Below are 21,066 nucleotides of genomic sequence, written 5' to 3' on the forward strand. Positions count from 1 at the left end.
TTTTTTTGAGACGGAGTCTCGCTCTGTCGCCCAGGCTGGAGTGCAGTGGCCGGATCTCAGCTCACTGCAAGCTCCGCCTCCCGGGTTTACGCCATTCTCCTGCCTCAGCCTCCTGAGTAGCTGGGACTACAGGCGCCCGCCACCTCGCCTGGCTAGTTTTTTGTATTTTTTTTTTTAGTAGAGACGGGGTTTCACCGTGTTAGCCAGGATGGTCTCGATCTCCTGACCTCGTGATCCACCCGTCTCGGCCTCCCAAAGTGCTGGGATTACAGGCTTGAGCCACCGCGCCCGGCCCAGAGTATCTATCTTTTAATAGTGAAATTTAGCTCAATAAGTTTAGTAATTATCTTTGTTCTTATTCCTGCCATCTCCTTTTATTATTCTAATTTCCATGTTTTATTTATTTATTTTTCTACTTTTGCTTTACCTTCCTTTTGCTGAATTGCTAAGTTTTCTTTGTTCATTTTTTCCTCTAGTGGTTTGGAATGTATACATTCCATTTCTATTTTTTTAGTGATTGACCTTTAAGTATTAACATATATATTTATACACACTTTTCCCTTAAGTTATGTACAGAATTAAACAGTATCTATTCTTATCCGCAAACGAGAAGAATCTTAGCGTGGTTTCATGTTTCTAATTCTTCTACCACCTCACGTCCTACCTTGTTGAGATAACATAAAATATTACTTCCAAATTGTCATTAAGGTTTTGTACATTTTCCCCTTAACAATTATGTAGATTTTATATAAACTTTATAATGTCCTTGTTCGAAACTCACAACTATAAACTTCATTATTTTTTACTCATATCATTACTCTGCTCATCCTATTTCTTTGATTTGTTTTTCATTCTGTGGAAGTACAGCCTGAGTAATTGCTTCGAGGAAGACTTATGTGGGGCAGTAAACTTTGTGGGTTCTTAAACACTTGGAAATCTATTTTGCTTGGCTACTTGAATGCTGATTAGACTGCATATACAGGGCCAGGTTCAAGAATACATTTTCCTCATAATTTTGAACATATTATTCCATTGTCTTCTATTACATATATACTTTCGTTAACGAAAAGTCTAATGCTAATGATGATCTTCAAAGTAATTCCCTTTTTCCCTTTTTGGCAACACTATTTATTAAAGAAGCTGTTCTTTTTCCATTCTGTGTTCTTGGCACCTTTGTCGAAAATCAATTGGCTGTAAATGGGTGGGTTCATTTCTCAGGTTTCTATCCTGAGCCATTGCTCTATGTGTCTGTTTTCATGCCAGTACCATGCTGTTTTGGTTACTATAGCTATGTAACAGATTTTGATATCAGGCAGTGTGGTGCCTCCAGCTTTGTTCTTCTTGCTCAAGATTTCTTTGGCTATTCAGGGTCTTTTGTGGTTCCGTATGAATTTTAGGATTTTTTTTTTCCATTTCCATAAAAAATGACATTGGCATTTTGATAGGAATTGCATTGAATTTGTAGATTGCTTTGTGTAATATTGTCATTTTAACAATAGTAATTATTCTAATTCATGAATACAAGATATCTTTCCATTTATTTGTGTCACACCTATTTTATCAATGTTTTATAAGTTCTCAGTTTATAGATCATTAAATTTTTTCCTAAGTATTTTAGGTTTTTGTTGCTATTGTAAAAGGGACTGATTTCTTAATTTCTCTTTCAGATAGTTCATTGTTAGTGTAAATAAATGCTACTCATTCTTGTGTGTTGATTTTGTGTCCTGCAACTTTACTGAATTAGTTTATCAGTTGTAATAGATTTTGGTGATCTTTAGGATTTTCTATACATAAGATCACGTCATCAGCAAACAGAAAATTTCACTTGTTCCTTTCCTATTTGGATAACTTTTAAAAATTTGTCTAATTGCTCTGGCTAGGACTTCCAGTATTATCATGTTGAATAGAAGTGGTGAGAGTGGGCATCTTTGTCTTGTTCCTCATCTTAAAGGAAAAGCTTTCAATTTTTCACCACTAAGTGTGATGTTAGCTGTGGCCTTGTCATATGTGGCCTTTATTGTGTTGCAGTACATTCCTTCTATGCCTAATTTGTTGAGAGTTTTTATCATGAAAGGATGTTGAATTTTGTCAAGTGCTTTTCTGCATCTATTGAGATGATCATGTGGGTCTTTTTTCCTTCATTCTGTTAATATAGTGTATTACACTTATTGATGTGCATATGTTGAACCATCCTTGCATCCCTGGAATGAAACCCACTTGATCATGATATATCATCTTTTTCATGTACTGCTGGATTCAGTTTGCTAGTATTGTGTTGAAGATTAAATGATGACGACGCCAGTGCATGTGGACATAAGCGCCCAACACAGCAAATGGCACAGACGGGTGCTGGTATAGTGATAGATATCCGTACTTATTGGACGAGAAAACTGAGGTTCAGAGAAGGTAGATGTCTCGCTCAAGGTCGCAAAGCATGTTGGCAGGTTGGCTTTGGGCCTGCTCAGACTCCAAACCAGGCTGTTTCCAGCATGTGACTTTTGCTCCCCTAATGGTTTTGGCTGGTTTCCAGCAGGTGTGCCAGTGCCTAGTGTGTTTCTCTGTGGAAAGTTATCATAAATGACAATGGTCCCACTGGCCTCCTTGTCAGGCAGACACCAAGCACACAACCTCTCCCTTCCTACTCCCCGGGAAACAGTTCTCTTTCATTCTACCACCAGGCCACAGTGTGGCACCATGCAGGTGTGTGTGTATCTGTGCACCTGTGTCCTCAGGGACCCACCTGAAGAGGAGCAGCACGGCCTGGGGGAAGGTCTGAAAGTTGTTGTTCCGGTTGATCTCTGTGGTATCATTCAGGGCAATTTTCCCAAACACCTAGGAGAGGGAAGGAAGAGGTGTTTAGTGATTTGTGGACAGAGAGGATCCTAATTTCTCACCATTGCTCAATGGTCTCTTCAGGGGTCTCAGGTGTCCCTGGAACTGGCCGCCACAAGCTGAACAGTCTTCCCATGCAACCTGGCAGGCACCTGCTGCCCCACCCAGCCTCTGAGCACAATCCCCTCACTGGACAAGCATGAGAATCCAAGAGCCCACAGCCTCAGGAAGGTCCCTACAGCCCGGTGGGAGCTGGGGCTGAGAGTGGTGGATGCTGGAACGGGGATCCTGCTTCTGACAGGACACAGGATGCACTGTGTTATTTTATTTGCTATTTCAGCTCTGCATGCCCAAGCACTCTTTCAAATTTAGTTCTTGCATTTTGGAGTGATGTGGAGTGAGTGATCTGGGGCTAGGACAGGCTTAATTCATTCCTGAAATCCCTTTTTTTTCCTGGTCTTTTAAAGCTGTGCTTATCTTAGAAACTGCCACCTTTATCAGGTATCAAGGTAGCTCTTCTAGTCTCAAAAGGTTTTGGCACCTGAATCTTGGGTCTTTCTGCGATGAGTAAGTAGGGGACTTCCTGGAGGAGCAGCCAAGGAAATGCTCTGGGCCAGTGTGGGCATCCTGCCAGGTTTGACCTTGGGACCTCAAGCTGAAGCCCGGAGACGGGAATGGAGAGCTCCAGGTTTGTGGTGAGAGATGCAGTGGGCACCTGGGAGGGGAGGCCTCAGAAAACTGCTGCATGTTTGATGTGGTGAGCCTTGTGTTGATTTGGCCCTTCCTTGCTTCCTTCTTCTTTCCTCCCTCCCTCTCAGTCATTAGCTTCAAATGAATCTGGTTAGGGTAATTCTCAGGCCCATCAGACCTGGACACAAACAGGGGTGCTGGGTAGACACACCTTGCTGCTGTTTCTTGAGAAGGGGCCGTGTCTCTCCCAAGGCCCCTTGCATAACTCAGGAGTGTCTTTCCTCTACCAAGAGCAGAACCCAGGCCTCGGGGAGGGAAGCTCTCTGGGCTGTGTATTCTGTACCTGACCATTCTCCTGTTACCTACAGGAGATCCATTTGGGGAAAGTTCCCATTCCTGTGGCTTTTTGGGCCTCAGAAAATGGAAGAGGAGGGAGAGGGACAGTCAGGAATGAAAGGGAGAAGGGAGGGAGGAAGGCGTGAGGGAATGTGGTGCTGGGAACTGGGAAGAGACAGAGCAGGAGAGGAGAGCAGGAGGCCAGGGGACCCGTGATGGGAGCCTCCCTACCTGCATCCCGATCACCGCGTAGATGAAGAACAGCATCACGATCAGGAGGGCCACATAGGGCAGGGCCTGGAAGGAAGTGCAGGAGACTCCCATGAGGCCAGAGTGCAGAGGCCAGCTGGGCCCCTTCCCAGGGAGCACCGCATCCCTGTCTCTGCAGCCATCAGCTATTGCCCGGTTTGGGCTGGGGGACACTTCCAAGAGTCCCACAGGACTACGGGGAACGTGGGAGAAGGTCTGAGAAACCAGAACTGACTTCCCATTTCAGCTGGGTTTTCAAAGCAGAGGACTACGGGGAACCTGGGAGAAGGTCTGAGAAACCGGAACTGACTTCCCATTTCAGCTGGGTTTTCAAAGCAGAGGACTACGGGGAACCTGGGAGAAGGTCTGAGAAACCGGAACTGACTTCCCATTTCAGCTGGGTTTTCAAAGCAGGCCGCAGAGTAACCATATCGTGCGACACTACCTGGGCAAAACAATCAACAATGAGCAAAACCTCCCTCCTCCGACTACACATGTGCGGTATGTTTGTGCGAGGCAGGAGGAATCGTGGACAGCACCCAGCTGACTGTGGTTACCTGTGGAGGAGTGGGGTAGTGGCAAGGGACACCCTTCCTTTACACAGCTTCATTCTATCCCACTAGTTGTAGTGAGCAGGTATTACTATTACAATGAAAACATTTAATAAGGAAAAATTTAAAAGAAAGATCATGGGTTCAAATCCTGTTTTTGCCACTTTCTATCTATGAGAGCTGGGGCACTTAACTTCTCTGAGCTTCAGTCTCCTCATCAGAAAAATGGAAGTAATAATGATGACCTCTCAGAGGTTTCGTGGTTTAAATGATTGAAGGCTTATAAAGTGCTTAGTGCATGCCTTGCACAGAGTTGGGTTCCATACATTCTATTCGCTTAATGCATTATCTGCCTGGCAACTAGGACGACTCAATTTCCAGAGCCCCCGCCACTTCTAGGGAGAGGCCATGGTCCCCGGGATGGGAGGCCCGGTCCGTGTTCCCAGGCGCCGCTTCAGCCACCACGGGTCACTAGAGAGTGCAGCCAGAGCAGGCGCCGGCTGCCCGGCCCGAACACCTGCGCCACCATCAGGCCCTCGCAGTCACCCAGTCTGTGTCTCTTCCCACGCCCGGGAGATGTCGGGGGGCAGGGCGAGTATGGCCACTCACAGCCATGGGTTCCGTGTGCACCCAAGTGCAGAGTCAGCGGCAGTCCTGCTTCTGCTGGGGTCTACTTTTCCGAATCCCCGGAGCCTGGGCCGACCCAGGCTGGGAGTGCAGGAGCCCCAGCTCACCATTAGGCGGGGGTCAGCCCTGGCGGCTCAGAGGAGGCCTGGCCATTGGGAGCTCCCTCGAGAGCCTTGGATGGTCAGTTCCTGGCAGTAGGCTGCCGGGGGCAGAGCGGGGATGGGCATCTTTCCTCTGGCTACAGCTATAGCCATGGACACACTAGACCAGGCCCAGGCACGCCCAGTCCCCAGGCGGGGACTGGCCGGGGTGGGGCACACAAAGCCCATCTTCCCCGACAGATTCTGGTCTGGGGAAGGCTGAGAGCGGCCCCTCCATGGGGGGAGAGAAGCCTGCGTTCTGCCAGCCCAGGGAAGCATGAACCGCCTTCACTGGTTCTGCACTCATCTGGGGGAAGTCAAGTGGCCCAGCAGCTTTGCTTCTCGTACTTCAAACCTACAAAGGCTCCTCCGAGCTGGCAGGGGCTGATTGTCATTCTGTTTTAACGGGAAAACAGTGGCTGAGAAAAGGAACGCATCACGTGGCCAGGCAGTCCTGGGCCCATTCGAAAGGCCTCTCTAGCCGAGCGGAGGACACCAGGGTCCTGCGACTCTGGCCGAGGACATATCAGGTGCTGTCAGCAGATGCTGCTGAAATGCCTGCGGGGAGGAGGGCGATGGCCAGATTCTGAAAATGCTGAATTCGAAGGGCAATAGTGGTCACCAGGTTGTCCAGACCCGTGTTTTTCAGGTTTGTTCCTTACCACAAAACCCCTTGGTCCAGTAAATTCTTGTGGAGAAAGACATAAATGATGGTTAAAAGTAAGGCAGACCCTTTCCACCTCCCCTTAGCTCCCATCCCTCCTTTACCACCTGGCCTTCTGGGGCTCAGAGCCTGCCTTAGAAACCACAGGCTTCGTCTAAGCCTCTCAGTGCAGAAACAGGGAGCCAGGTAGAGCGGCCGAATTCTGCCACACAGAGGAAGGAGCAGGGCCCCAGAGTGGAGGGCTCCTCCCTGTGCCAGCTGTGTTCTGGGCCAGGCGGCAGCCCTGGGATCCCCAGGCTGCAGGACATGAGGAGCGGCTACCTGGAAGGACTTGATGAAGGTCCACAGCAGCGTCCGGATGCCCTCCCCGCGGCTCAGCAGCTTCACCAGGCGCATGACCCGGAATAGGCGGAAGAAGGTGATGGAGATGCGCGAGTTTTCCTCTGCGTTCTGGAACCCGTCGGCAACAGGAGGTGCAGTTAGCACAGCAAGAGGGGGGGTGAGAACAGAAGGGCCCCTCCGAGAAATACAGACCTCAGTGGCAGTGGCAGAAGGCAGGCCAGGGTTTGCTGCACTAGACTTCCCCCTCAGATGGGAGGGCAGCCGCCCACTGTAATGAGTGGACAGCTCAGCCCCATGGTCTCTGCAGAGCTAGACTGTGCCCAGGCTGCTGGGCTGTGGTCCTGTGTTTTTACTCTCCCCACTTCCCCTTCATTCCTAGTTCTTAATGCCCTGGGTGGAGGAACAGACAACTCCATCAGGAACTACCATAAGCTTTGGAATCTTGTAGGCCCACAGCCAGTTGCCCTGGGAGCCCCTGCCTCTGCACTGCTGAGGAAGCAGCCCTAGCCTCTCTCCCGTTTGTCTGGGCAGAGAGTCCTGCATCCTAAGTGGAGCCCAGCACTCTTTGAGGACACGGGTTGGTGGATGGCCTCTCTCCCAGCTGTGGGTATGCGTGCATTTGAGGCCCCCTGAAGGGACCTCATGACCCAGGGGCTTGGGACTTCAGCACTTCCCTTGTATCACCTCCTACTTTCCACAGCCCCTGTCCCAAAGGGAGGGATTAGGGGTACTCCTCAGTGCTGGAGAGGGTCAGGTTTGCAGGCCTTGCTCTGAAGCTGTTGCCCTCCTAATCCCCTCTGCCCTGGGGCCTCTGGGAGGCCTCAACCCTCCAGGCTGTATAAGACCCTGGAAGGGAGAGGGGCAGCATAAGGGAGGGGAGGCCTCCCTTGCAAGTGATGCTCCTGCAGATGGTCTCCCTCGGGGCCTGGGGAAGGGGAAAGGGAAGGCGAAGGGGAGGAAGGGTGGAGTGCAGGCCCAGTTGAGTGGAGGTGCTTGGGCTGCTGCTGTTGGACCTGGGGGAACCTGGGGGCTTGGGCACATGCCTGGCCAGGACTCAGGACAGGCTGCCCTGCCATCCTCTGCCTCCAAACCTGAGAACATGAGCTGACTCCCCACCTGTTCCTCCTTCTGCCCACACCGGCCTGGTGAGCAGGAACCTAGGAGGGAGCCACTGCCAAATCCGGAGCTAGTGCAGCTCACCCAGCCCTGCGGGCACCAGGAGAGAATGGACCCTCGGGGCTTCCTGCTACTGTTCCCATCCACACCTCCCTGAGGTGGGAGGTCTCAGGTTGTTACTGGGGCCACCTGGGCCCTCCCCACGCCTTGCTTTACCTTGCCTTTTATCTTGAATTGTTTCTAGGTCAGACTCTCCCCGGCAATATCCAGCGCTAAAGCCCTTCTAACTGCACTGCCTGCTCTGGTTGACCCCGATGTGACATCAGAGGCCGTTTCCCTCACTATGCAGGACACGAGATTATGAGGGAGGCAGGGAGACCCGAAGGCAGCCACCACTCTGCACAGAAGCAAGCTAGAGACCTCTCCTGCTTTCCAGACCTTCCAGACAGGAGAAGAGGAAAAATATTTCTTATGTTTCAAAATCAGAGCTGCCTCAGTTCCTCCTAAGGCTCCCATTCCCCTCAAGGCAGGGGACAGACTGGTGGGTCTCGGGACCTGCTGCACGGGTACCTGAGGGGCTGGGTCGAGAGCTGCAGGCAGCAGCGCTGTCCTGCCCTGGGCTCTGCCCTGCCTGTGTGTTCTGAAGCCTTTGATGCCCTTAATCTCTGTATTTCTATCATCCATGTATCTACTTGAAATTCTATTTTCACTCCTTAAAAGGAGGTTGTGTTCCCCCAGAGGAGTATGCAGAGGAGGCTTAGGATTTTATAACTTAGCTGTCAGTTCCACCATGTTCGAGAAAGGAGAAAAAAAAAAAAGAAAGAACAAGCTTAAGTGGAGAACTTCAGCTCCAAGAGTCAAGAGTTTGAGAAGTTGGTGCCACAGGGGCATCTGGATCTGCTCAGTTAAAAAAACAAAACAAACAAACAAAAAAAGAAAACACCAAACACCAAGCTTGCAGTGTGAATTCCATTCCCCTGTTCAGAACCCTCCCCTGTGGCTGCAGTTTCCTAATGCTGCTCGAGAAGGGGAACAAACACATTGCCATTTGGACACACCAATTGCCTCTAATAAACCAAATGACAATGCAAAAAAGAGGCAGATCCAGACGGCTGATCCAGGAAGCAGCATCCCCAGGAAGTGGGGTAGAGTACCCCGGGCTCAGCCTTTCCTGTGGCAGCCTTGCAGCCAGGCAGGGCCAGGCTGCACTGGGGAACCCATCAACCCACCCAAGCTTGCCTCGGCCTGTGGACTTTGCGGCTTGGTCAGTCAACCCCACTGGTCCTTCTAAAAACTCATACTTGGCCCGGTTTGAAATGCGTAACGGCAGCCTTTTGGAGGAGCCTGGGCCAAGGAGGCTTCAAAGTCACACTGAATGGCATCTCTTTTATCACGTTCGCCAAAGCAAATCAGAGACTCCTACCGCAGGAGTGATCCAATCAACAGAGCTCGTTTTTCTGCTTCCAGCTTGCTGCAGAACAGTGGCTGTAGCCTAATTTTAATGGACTTCAGGAATTTAGAAAAATGCAAGGGGTAGCAAGGTTGGAGTGCCTGGAAATTCAATCATGCTCTCAGTAACAAATCCCAGCTTAAACCTTCTATGGTGGACTTCCACCTGAAGCACAGGGAAGCTAGGAGCTGTAGACACTGATGAATAGGAATCATCCGCCCTTCCATCCCCTGGCTAGAGCACCTCTTTCTTCCCTCCTTACCCTGGAGCCCCTACCATGGCTCTCATAGGCACCCTCTGCAAATTTCTCACATCAGATTAAGGTCAGAGGCTTTGGCCAGTGGAGTCCTCAGGGCGTTTAACAGGAAACGGCCCTCAGGTCCCATTCTCTCCCAGTGGCTTGTTAGATAGTCAAGATCACAGTGAATTACCACCCCAAGGAAAGCTCAGGGGTAAAACACCACCACTGCACAAACAGCATCTTCACAGCTCACACGAGAAGGGAACAGGCAGGCAAGGCACACGGCAGACACGGTGGCCACATGCAGTGAGAGCCAGGCGGGGCTCCCAGGGACTCTGGAGTTTGGGGTGGGGAGAGTAGGGGTGTTAGAGGGGGACACGGAAGCCGGGAGCATGGTCGGGAGGGTTGGTCTTACCATAGAGGGAGAGCATTGGGTATGTTCAGCTGGCTTTAAAGAAAGGCAGATAGAGATAAGCTGTAATGAGTCTCCCAGGAAGATGCCCGGTATTCTAGGTCTTGGCTAACACAGGAGCAACACAGTGGCAGAAGAGGGCAAAAGGAAACAAGTGAAAGAAACGTGAAAGCATAGGCCTGGCAGGTCCTGGGGCATCCCCGAGACTGTGGGGTTTGTGTTGCTGGGTCTCATGTCAAACAAGGACCCACAGGCATTCTCCTACCTAAGACCTTTAAAACTCACACCTGTAATATTATTACATAAGCAGATGAGGTCTTTGGGATTTTGTGGATGGAGGTTTGTAATTGTTTGGTTTTGTTTTGTTTTGTTTTAGAGACAGGCTCTCAGCTCTGTTGCCCAGGCTGGAGTGCAGTGGCATAATCACAGCTCACTGCAGCCTTGAACTCCTGGGCTCAAATGACTCTCCCACATCAGCCTCCCTGGTAGTTAGGACTATGGCACGTACCACCATGCCCGGCTAATTTAAATTTTTTTTTTTTTGGTAGAGATAGGGTCTCACTATACTGCCCAGGCTGGTCTCAAACTTGTGGCCTGGCCTCAAGTGATCCTTCTGCCTTGGCCTCCCAAACTGCTGGGATTACCAGTGTAAGCCACTGTGCCAAGCCTGTTTTAATTTTATTAGCCATTGTTAACCTTTGAGGACTTGGGCTTTATGCACTTTAGCTTACCCCAGGCAGGGCCAGTTGAAGGACAGAGGCCTTGCTAACCCCAGGGCCTATCCTTGCCCACATATATTTAAGCAAAGCAGCCCAAGGGCAGTGGCCTCTCAGGTTTAGGGGAGAATGACTTCAAGTCAGCACTGAGGAGGGCCTCCAGAGGTGGCCTCAACTCACTCCATAATGGGCCTTGTTCTCAAAGCTCAGGCTCAGGCAGGAGATGGCCTTGCTTAGCAGTTAGTCTATAGATGCGGCAAGCCCTGGCCATTGGCATGAAATAATGAGTGTTGAATTGTTTTCTAAACTTGAAAGCCCTGCACACAGTTTAGGATACGAACACCCCAGGAAGCTGTTCTCAACAGGTCTGACTGCTGAACTCATTTGGGGGTAGAAGCTGAGGAAACTGGCCTCTGGTGAGTATCCCAGGGCCAGCCCTCTCCCCGAGTTCCTGGAGCCTGGCTCTGGGAAGATGCCCTTACTTTTTGGGCTCCAGCCCAGAGGGCTCAGCCCCAACCAATCTTGACCATCTGAGCTGCTAACTCTTTCTAGAAAATCAGGACTTGGCTTTTACCCTCCACTTTCAGATGGTTGCTCTTGTATTTCTGTTTTTAAGGTACAAACAGGGAAAATGTGTAATGGAATTTTTGAAGGATGGAAATGTGCACAACTAGACATTTGCCTGCAGCCTGGAAATATTTCTTGGGTAACAGATTTCTCAGCAATTTTTTTTTTTCATAGCTAGTTGGTAGGATGTCCTTTTAGGGGATGGTGAAGATATAGGGTGAGGGGAGGGAAGAGAAAGAAAGGGATGCTTCTTTAGGCTTTTACAGAACACTCTAGATCTGGCTCTCTAGATCTCAGCTTCCACTTCATGAGGATTCCACCTGCCAGGTCAATCCTTGTGATTGCAGGGTGTGGGGTCCCTAGGATTTGGCTAGCAGGCTGAGCTTGAACACAGAGACAAACATAGGTAGACACACACATACATACACACACACACACACACACACACACACACACACACACACACTCTCTCTCTCTCTCTCTCTCTTCTCTCTCCCCCTCCCCCCCCCCCCCCTCCTCCCCCCCCCCCCCCCCCCCCCCCCCGGCCTCTCTCTCTCTCATACAGGCGTGCACAGAAGAAATTTCTTGGCAAAGCACCTAAACCCCATTTCCTCTGGTGTGTGATAGTTGCCCAGGATGGTCAGGTCTGGCTACCCTCTGGCATCGTTCTGCCCCACTCCTGGCCCGGTGCTTGGGCTCTTTTGCTCATGGACAAGGAGTTCTATGTTTCTCAGGCTTCACTGGGGCAGGGAGGGAGGCCCAGAGGGAGGTAACCTATACCACGTTAACTCCAGAGTGTTGGGCAGAGTTCCCAGGAAGCTTGAGCCATTTGCTGGACTCTTGGATTCATCCTGCAAACCATCACAGCTGCTCATCACTTCTAAGAACCCTGGGTAAATGCTTGAAGGTCTTCTGGGTTAATCCCAGCCTGAACAGGACCAAAATGGAGAGAATTCTGACAACACACCCAGGTATTTGGCTTACCTGGCCTAATTGAACCAACCTCTAGGCATCAAAAAAAAAAAAAAAAAAAAAAAAAAAAAAAACCAGTTTTATTTTACTTCTAAAACATTCAGAATCCTTCATTTGGGATTTTTAGATTTTTAAACATTTGTCTTAACTGTCTTTTCTCTTGTTGCATTTTATAGCTCCCATTTAAGACCTCGTCTATTTAAGTCATATTTCACTTCAAGACTTGACTTTAGGTCTGTTCTGATAATCTTGATAGTATTTTGTATTTTAATAACATGTATTGATTTAACATTTCCTATGGCATGTCTCTATAATAGCAGACAAGAAAAGTCAGGAGCAGCTATGAGGACAGTAGAAAGAGGAGGAATGAAGACTCTCTGAGATCTCTGTGTGGCATTCTCCCGCCCCGGTAATGACAACTCTCTGAAGAGACCAATTTTGGAAGAATCTAGAGACTCAAAGATTCACTTTTTCTTGCGCCTTAAGCCATACTGTTCACAGGGCATTTTTGACTAGCTGGGACAGTGTTGCCTCTAACACCACACAAACTTGTTTTCACATGAGGAGCTACGTTTACAAGGCCCGTGCTCTCAAAAACGAATAACCATTCACAATGACATCAGAGAGTACACCTGAGTGATTTCTACATGGTAACAATAGGAAGCAGCCTGAGACACAGCCCCTGCCCCCAAGGCCCCCAAGGTCTACTGATGCCCTAGACGTTTCCTACATGATCCCAAGTCATCGTTGGTCTTTGGCACCCTTTCCGCTTGGCAAGTGAATCCCCTTCGGAGATGGAAGGAGAGATTGGACTTGCTGGAGTTGGACATCTGTGGTATCCCAGGATCAGCACTTTTAGCTCAGAGACACGTGTCTGTGGTTTACCACTCTCTCTAAATACCAAGGAGAGCGCCTTGGGAAACGACAAAGCGTCAGTTCTACCTTTGCCTGTAAATTCAGAATTTGTTGGTAGCCATCAATACTTGGGCCATTCATCTCTGACCCCTTCCCAGATTTACTGCCGGGGCCTTTGAGTTAGTTTGTAGTTTCTCCATCTGTGGTCTTTCTGGGGGAAGAAAGGGGCCGTAGGATTCCCTGGAGACATACGCCCCTGAGCCTGGAGACTGCATTCCCCTTTTACAGCAGCCATCAGAGCTGCTTACATAACCTGAACATTCCGGCTGATTTTTAATACGGCACTGTCTCTACTAATGGTAGGCGTGGAGAAATTTCTGAGCAGCCAATTCTTTCATCCTTGTTTTCTTTTTTTTTTTTTTTTTTTTTTTTTTTTTTTTTTTTTTTTTGAGACGGAGTCTCGCTCTGTCGCCTGGGCTGGAGTGCAGTGGCCGGATCTCAGCTCACTGCAAGTTCTGCCTCCCGGGTTTACGCCATTCTCCAGCCTCAGCCTCCCGAGTAGCTGGGACTACAGGCGCCCGCCACCTCGCCCGGCTAGTTTTTTGTATTTTTTTTTTAGTAGAGACGGGGTTTCACTGTGTTAGCCAGGATGGTCTTGATCTCCTGACCTCATGATCCGCCCCTCTCGGCCTCCCAAAGTGCTGGGATTACAGGCTTGAGCCACCGCGCCCGGCCTCATCCTTGTTTTCTAATGATCTGGTAATTTTCAACGATTGCATGATATTGGGGCAATTAATTTTTTCACGTAATTGATATAAATGAAATAAGGTTATTACTCCGTATCTGAGGCAGAGGTCGGGTGTTTTCAGAGAGAGCGAGCTCTGGTTAGTGGTTCCAGATAACAGGCTCAGGGCAAATAGAAAGGAAAGCCAATTTCCTTCCTTCAGTATGCTTATGCAGAGTGCCTTGGTTTGGCAGAACTGGCATTGAGGAGAGGAGCGGTGCAGGGCAGCTAATGAGAGGAGGTCTCTGGAAAGTTGTCTTTCTGAATGAAGCTCAGGGTCAAATGAGAAGTAACACCTCCGTGGATGAAGTCTTTGTTTCTGGAAGGCAGTCACTGTGCACTTATTTTCATTGGAGTGCCAGGTCTAGGCCACATTTACGATGCTGAGGGGTGATACTCAGGGAATGCCAGAGGCCAGCAGAGACAGGATCCTCCCAGGTGGAGGATTTTCCCGCCAGGATGGTGTGGGTGGCTGCGGGATGTGTTTCCTGGTTGCCACATTACACGGTCTCTCTGGAGACTTAAAAGGTAGTTGAAAAATAGCTCTTCACCATACGAAAAACAGTTTTTAAATAATTATTATTTTTTGAAAGCACAGCCAAGCGTAAGGATTATAGAAATTCAGGGGCCGAGCAGTAGATCTCTAGGCTGGAATACTCAGCCCAGTTGTCCTCCACAATACTCTCCTGTGGTCAGGTGGCCAGAGAGCACTGTGAAGGGGGCATAAGCCATGGCTGCATTCTCCTTGGCAGGCTGATTTTGAAAGGTGCAGATGACCTCTGATCTCCTCCATGGAAGGCTGGCTCTTGGCCCTACAGAAAAGGACCGCCCAATTCCAATGGCTGCCATTGAAATAACGCTATGACCTCGGTGTCACTGAGATTCCACGCACCTCTGAAACAGATGTCCAAAGTAATGTCATGGGATTGTGAGTCTCTAAATCGTGGTCCTGCTACAGAACCCTTGCTGTATTTTTTTAAATGTCTTGTCCAGAACTTAGGGAGGTGGATCTGATATAAATTTTATTCCAAGCCACGTGAAGGTCTCAATGCAGCTGGTACCCCCTCCCCATGCTCGACTTCTCTGCTTGTACTACCTCTAATCTCAATTTGATCTGCAAGACACAACAGCTGGTTCTGTTGGGGGTTGTCATGGTGTGGAGGAAGACCAAGGGGTGGGCCTTTGAGAGAGAGACCTTGGAGTTAATCTAGGTTGGGAGGAGGTGGGTCAGGCTGGTGCACAGAGAGAGCTGGGAATGGCAGGGGTCAGGGGCTGCTAGAGACATCCGACGCCAACTTCATGGTCAGGAGCCAGCAGGTATAGGTTAAGGGTGTGTATGTGGGTCCTCACGATCCTTTTATTTCCCCTTCCCACCAGGAGAAACACATTATCTCAGGAGGAGTCAGGAGGTGCTGACTCCTGGAGCCACTGGGGATGGCAGCAGGGCAAGGCATTTTAGGAGGCCAAAGTAAAGCATGTTTTAAACTGCAAGACTTCTAAAGTTGAATGAACAGGTACTTGCTAAGAGAGGTGAAGGTTAAACACACGTCAGCTGGGATAGACAGGAGCTGAGGGTAGAGGCCAGTGGCTTTCAGACAGAAGAGCAAATGAACAAGATATGTGTCATTGGAAGCAATTTTCAGCAGAATTCCCATTTTGGTTTGGTGTGAATGGAGAGACGGAAGTGATGGGGGAGGAGCACTGAGCAGAGGAAGACAAAGGGCAGGGAACGCACCAGGATAAAGCTAGCGATGGACGGGGACCAAGGAAAGAACTCTGTCCCGAGCCACCTCCCCAAGGTCGGAAACCCACGGGCTTTTGTGTTTCTCCAAAGTGGAATTCCAGCTAGAAGGAGAGGGCCTTTCTTGCCTTTCTTGTGTGTTTGGAGTTACAGACACTGAGTTGAAATGCCCCTTAAGAACTTCCCTCAAGGGGTCTTTGGCCCCAGGGGGACTGGCAGCGGGCTCCCAGCATGAGGCTGCGGCTCCTGGCCCTCTTTTGCTCTTCCTGCTTTGTGTGCGAAGCTGTGGATGGCTGAGAGCTATGCCCTGTGCTGCTGGCTGCAGTGACCAGTTTGCTGGCTGCAAGTGGCTGGAGCCTCAGGGTCTCACTGTTATCATCTGCAACCTGACGGCTCTCAAGGTGGTATTACCTGCCAGAAACACACTAAACAAGACCGATTACACAACTGCCTGGGAGTTTCATCTTCCCCTGGGAAGGACAGCCCAGCATCTAGTCATTCAAACAAACCAACCTCCATCAACAAGAAGCCCATGGAGAACAAACGAATGAAATCGGTGTGCCAGCAGTGCCAGCTGCACCAAAGAATGCCTTATGCCAGAGGGAGAGGCCACAGGATAGAGAAGAAAGGCAGAGAAACAGACAGTGGGTGAGGCAGGGAGGGGCAGAGACTCAAAAAGGAAACAGATGATTCCCAGGGTGGGAGCGCCAACCACGGGAGTAAATGGGCATGAAGAGAGGTGGCCGTGCTTCTCCAGCCACCCTACGTATCTTTGAGCCTGCCTGTGGCTCCTCACTACCAGTTCATGGCATCTTCGAGGTGCCTTTGCTTTACAAGCTTTCTGGAAAAAACCCCAACAGCAGGTCGCTGAGCCTGTAGGAACTGAAGTGTCAGACACTACAGTGCCAGGTCAGGTACAATCAGCTGTCTCGCCACAGCAAGGCGTGTGCTAGGCAACTTCCACCCTTACGTGGGGGGGGAATAGAGGGTCATATGTGGGTTGATGAGAACAGGAAAGGAAAGAGCATCTGAGGAAAATGAAAAGTGACACGGTATGGGGCAGAAGGCAGAGGGCAAGGGGAGCCTGGATGGGTCAGAGCCACATCAGACCTCGGCAATCTCACACAGCTGAATTAAGAACCCAGATTGGATGCCTATAAAAAAAAAAACAGGTTCCCATGACCTTTTGGGTCAAACCTGCAGGGTACTTCTCAAGGCAAAAGCTTTTGAGAAGACTCGCTGCACCGGGCCACTTCTCAGGCCGGTCTCTCTGTCCCCACCCCCTCAACCCCACATCACACCAGTTCACACAGCAAGCCTCGCCCTTGACCTTGAGATCCGGGGCCTTTGGCCTCCTCCCAGGGGACTGCTGATGGTCAGATGCTTCCTCCTACTTCTAGGAATGCGGGTGGCTCTGCTAACTCTCTCCAGGGCCAGCTGTACTCTTAAGCAGAGTAGAAAACAACCTAGTTGCTCTACAAAGAGCGACTAGGAAAAGGGAGGATGGGGAGGGACCTCACGAAAGTCTCCTCCCCACTCAGGGGTCGCACTGCTGAAGGCTCACCTGAGATACAGTCAACATTCCACCTGCAGGCTGAGCATGGCTTTCTCTTCAAGGTACAGCGATTTATTAGAAGGGCAGCTCACTAGGCTGCTACCACCCAGCACGAATTACTGTGCTGGAATCACTTCATTTTGAAACAAAGCACCTTGGTAGCATAGCATTAGGTTTGTTGGGGGTGGGGGGTGTTGCTGAAAGTGGGAAGAAGCTGGAAGGGACTCCGAGGGCAACAGGAGGCTGCAGCAATGAGAAGTGGGGCTGGAGGGAGGTGTCAAGAATAAGCTCTGCCCCACCCAGCTGTCCTGAGACCACGGAGGTTGATTGAATCTATCTGTCCTAGAACCAGCTCAGGCCACACCCACCAATGTCACCTAGACAATGGCTGGCAACAGCACCCTCTTGAACCCCCTACTGACTGGGAGTTCTGGTCAGCTTGCTGTGGAAAACCTGTGAAAGTGAGTAACCTGTTTCCTGCCTCCGGCCTTTTGTGTCCTCGCCTAGAAAATTAGTATATCCTCAAGCAATATCACAGAGCAGCTGCTCAAGGTACCTTTGAAGAATAAACAGATAAGGGTTTGGGCTAGGTGGTCTCTAAGGTGTGTACACCCTAATGTCCTTGGACAGATCTGCTTTTTGACCACATCTCTCTACTCCCCTCCCTCATCACAACTATGGGCGGCGGGAGGGCACTCAGCCTTGCCTTTCTTTTTTTTTTGAGACGGAGTCTCGCTCTGTCGCCCAGGCTGGAGTGCAGTGGCACGATCTCCGCTCACTGCAAGCTCCGCCTCCCGGGTTCACTTCATTCTCCTGCCTCAGCCTCCTGAGTAGCTGGGACTACAGGTGCCCGCCACCACGCCCGGCTAATTTTTTGTATTTTTAGTAGAGACGGGGTTTTACCGTGTTAGCCAGGATGGTCTCGATCTCCTGACCGCCCGCCTCGGCCTCCCAAAGTGCCAGGATCACAGGCGTGAGCCACCACGCCCGCCCAGCCTTGCTTTTCTTTTGCCCATTCTGGTCCCTTCTCTGCCATGGCATGGGGCAGTGAGCGTGGTTACAGCCACAAAGGCAGATGGAGAGAGCCAGGCCCGCTGTCCAACGCAAGCACTGTGGGTTGCAGGCCGAGAGAGAGGGCTGGAGTCGTGCAGGCTGAGCTGACTCACCCCTGAGGGGGTGGACGTGCAGCAAGCAGCTCTCTCTCTGACTCAGGACTGACTGCTTTTCCTCCATCCTTCCAGGACCCAGAGTCAGAGAGGAGCCCGGCTTGCTTGATTGTTGTAGGGAGCAGTGAGTGACAGTTATTGGAAGTCGTACCTGTGGGCCTATAGTGGAAAGATGCTCAAGTAGAAAGGCTTTTAGGGCCTGAAGGTGGGGAAGACGTGGGGCCAGCACCCCGACATGCTGATCCCTGGACACTCCCTGCCCTGTCTTGTCGCTGCTTGCTCCCTCTGACTCCCTTCCTCCCCGTCTCTTTCTTCAGCTGCAGATGCAGATACCAACTGGGTAAAGGGAGTGGTGCTGCTCCATGCCTCCTGGCCTTTGCCTTCTGGTCCCTGTAACCAGAGACATGGATCCTGGTGTAGCCTGCATTCTGTCTGAGCATCCCAGGGGGATCCCACGCTTTGTGGATCCAGCATCTGCAGCATCAACCGACACAAAGAAGTCAAGTCAGACAGCTCTGCCCCAAGTCCCGTTGCCAGGAGGCACTAAATGAGGAGTGCAGGAGCCACTGGGCCCTGCCCTTCAGTGATGCCATGCCCAGGCCAGCCTGGCCCAGGGATTTAGCCAGCGGGCACTGTGGAAATGCAAGAGCCAATTCTTGGACAGAAATGAGCTTGAATCCAAGATTCACCTCCCATTCACCATGTGGCCTTGGGCAGAGGTTTGTCCTGTCTGAGCCTTGATTTCCTCATGTGGAGAGTAAGCACTCGGTTTTCATCTGATCATGTGTATGGTGTCCTCGGCATGATGCCTGATCCGTGCTCATCGGGTCGTGCTCGTGTTGGTCCTCTTCTCCTCATGTTCACAGCCACTGCCACCTTCGCTTATTTCCCTGCTCTGGACACGTCTGTGCGCCGTGCAAAGCCTTCAGTAATTCCTCCAGTGAGTTGTTCCCAGAAGCTCCACATCCAACGTTCTTTCCCCTCACTGTGCCTGCTCTGCTCCCTGAAGGTCTTTCTCCTGCTCCTTTTCTCTGCAGAATCTCCACGTGAGCTCCACCAAAGCCAAGGGAGCCTCTCCTCCCTTGCTCTCCTTCAGCACTGTGGCTTTGCGGATTATCTCTATGTAGACGACTTCTTCGCTGGAGGAATCACCCCGGTGAAGCCATGGGTGCCTGATGGCAGGAAACACCACCTCAGAACCCAGCAAGGCAATGGGGGCAATGAAGCATCCACCTCCAGCTGGCAGAAAATGCCCAAGTCAGAATCACGGCCTGCTAGAGTTGCAAGAGACCATCCCAAACCTCTCACTCCTCACTTTTGCATTCAAGGAAATTGAGGCCCAGAGAATGGAGTTCATTGCTCTAAGTCACCAGAGCTGGAAGCATAACCAAGGCTTCTTCATTCACAACTTGGGAATGTTTCTCTATGTCCATAATGCAGGAATTCAGGCTGCCCAGCACTTTCTATTGCTCAGTATATTTTAAAATACAGAATGAAAAAGAAGGGTGTCGGGAAAGGCTGTTGGCCCAAGCAGTCAAATTAATTCCAGTTTGGGATGTTTAGGGAGCAGCTTTTGATGCTATAATAACTTTCATGAACAACTGCAGGAAAATATGATTTCAGACCCAAGCACTGAGGAAGACCAAGAGGCTTCCTTAGAGCAGCAGGACGTTGCACTCTTATCTCCCCGGCTACAGAGGAAGAAAAGCTCGGATTTAGACCCAGGTGATGCATTGGGAGGAGAAGGGCAGGGGCCCATGGCTCAGATACTGAGGCAGAATTCAGCACGACCACATGAGGGGGCCTGAAGACAGTCCTCTTGTGACATCTGGCAGTTGTTCAGAGGCATCTCCCAGATGAACAGAAGTTGGCGGGTCCTGATCTCCTCGCACCAGAGGCCCTGGCCCAGGCCTCTCCACTCTTCTGCCCTTTGTCGCTTCTTCTTCTCTAGTGCCGGGGCTTTGGGGACCATCTTGTTGTGAATGACTCCATCCCCAGGCCTCTGACCAGTGTGTCCACCTGTCCACCTGACATCTCCCTTCCAAGGGTTAACAGACACGTCAAAACCGCGCTCTGGCTTTTCCTCACTCACACAGGCCCCGCCTCCAGCCCGCCTCCTTGCCTAACTGCTCCATCCTTCTCTGACTTAGGCCAAATCTCCCAGTCCTCCTGGGCAATTCTCCTCCTGCCCCCATGCAGTCTGTCAGGAAACACTGTTAATTTTGTTTGCAAAACAGAGTGACGGGCTGAGCATTTTCCACCGCTTCTACTGCCACAACTTTGCTCCATGCTATGGACATCTGCCACCTGGATGATTGCATTTGTCTTCCAAATGATCTTCCAGATTCCACCCTTGACTCCTACAGCCAGCCAGACTGGTCTCTTTAAAAACCAGAGTCAGGTCACGTGACACCTCTGCTCAAAGCCACCAGTATGTCCCCTTCTTGCTCAGAGTAAAAGCCCAAATGTGGACCCTGTTAGTTACCCCTCTGCTACCCTCGCCTCTCCTTTCCCAGCTCAGTCTGCACCAGCCAACTCGGCTCCTCCTGCCCTGCCACCTCTTCTCCCAGATCTCCGCATGGAGAATCCTCAATTCCTTCATGTCTTTACTTTGTTCAACTGTCACCTCCTTAAGGAAGCCCATCTTATTTAAACCAGCGCCTGCCATCACTGCTCCCCAGCACCTTGGAGCCCCCTTATCAGGCACTACTTTTTTTCCTGAAACGTCTATCATCTTCTAACACACCATACGAGTTCCTTATTTTCTGTCCTTGTTGCATTGTGAATTGTCTGACTATTCTCATCTACAGCGCAAATCTGTGAAGGCAGGGGCTTTTGGTTTGCCAACTGATGGATCCCAGGTGCCTCAAACGGTGCCTGACATATAGGAAGTGAGACTCTAAATGCTGTGGAATGAATGAATGATGGTTCCTGAGAGGGAGGGGCCCCATAGCCCAGGAAAGAGAAAAGGTGAGGGGAGTTTAAATGTGGGGACGATTTGGAGGAAAGTTAGGGTGGAGAAGGCATCTGGGGAGGGGTTTAGGAGTTAAAGATGGCAGG

General features: G+C 50.4%; 1 protein-coding gene across 18 annotated transcripts in view; it reads right to left on the minus strand.

Moving 5' to 3' along the window:
* CACNA1C (calcium voltage-gated channel subunit alpha1 C) overlaps positions 1–21,066 on the minus strand; it is an 800,874-nt gene that overhangs the window by 100,535 nt on the left and 679,273 nt on the right. For 14 of the 18 annotated variants that reach the window (XM_017863189.1, XM_017863173.1, XM_017863116.1 and 11 more), the window contains 4 exons: positions 9,654–9,686; positions 6,411–6,539; positions 4,090–4,155; positions 2,741–2,832 (listed from right to left, as the gene is read on the minus strand). In XM_017863189.1, the coding sequence (XP_017718678.1) occupies positions 2,741–2,832; positions 4,090–4,155; positions 6,411–6,539; positions 9,654–9,686 (320 nt within the window). The remainder of the gene's footprint in view (positions 1–2,740; positions 2,833–4,089; positions 4,156–6,410; positions 6,540–9,653; positions 9,687–21,066) is intronic. The other 4 variants (XM_017863204.1, XM_017863129.1, XM_017863123.1 and 1 more) reach the window with 1 other exon arrangement.

Source organism: Rhinopithecus bieti, unplaced genomic scaffold (genome assembly GCF_001698545.2).
Source record: "Rhinopithecus bieti isolate Rb0 unplaced genomic scaffold, ASM169854v2 scaffold_2654, whole genome shotgun sequence".
Taxonomy (NCBI): Eukaryota; Metazoa; Chordata; class Mammalia; order Primates; family Cercopithecidae; genus Rhinopithecus; species Rhinopithecus bieti.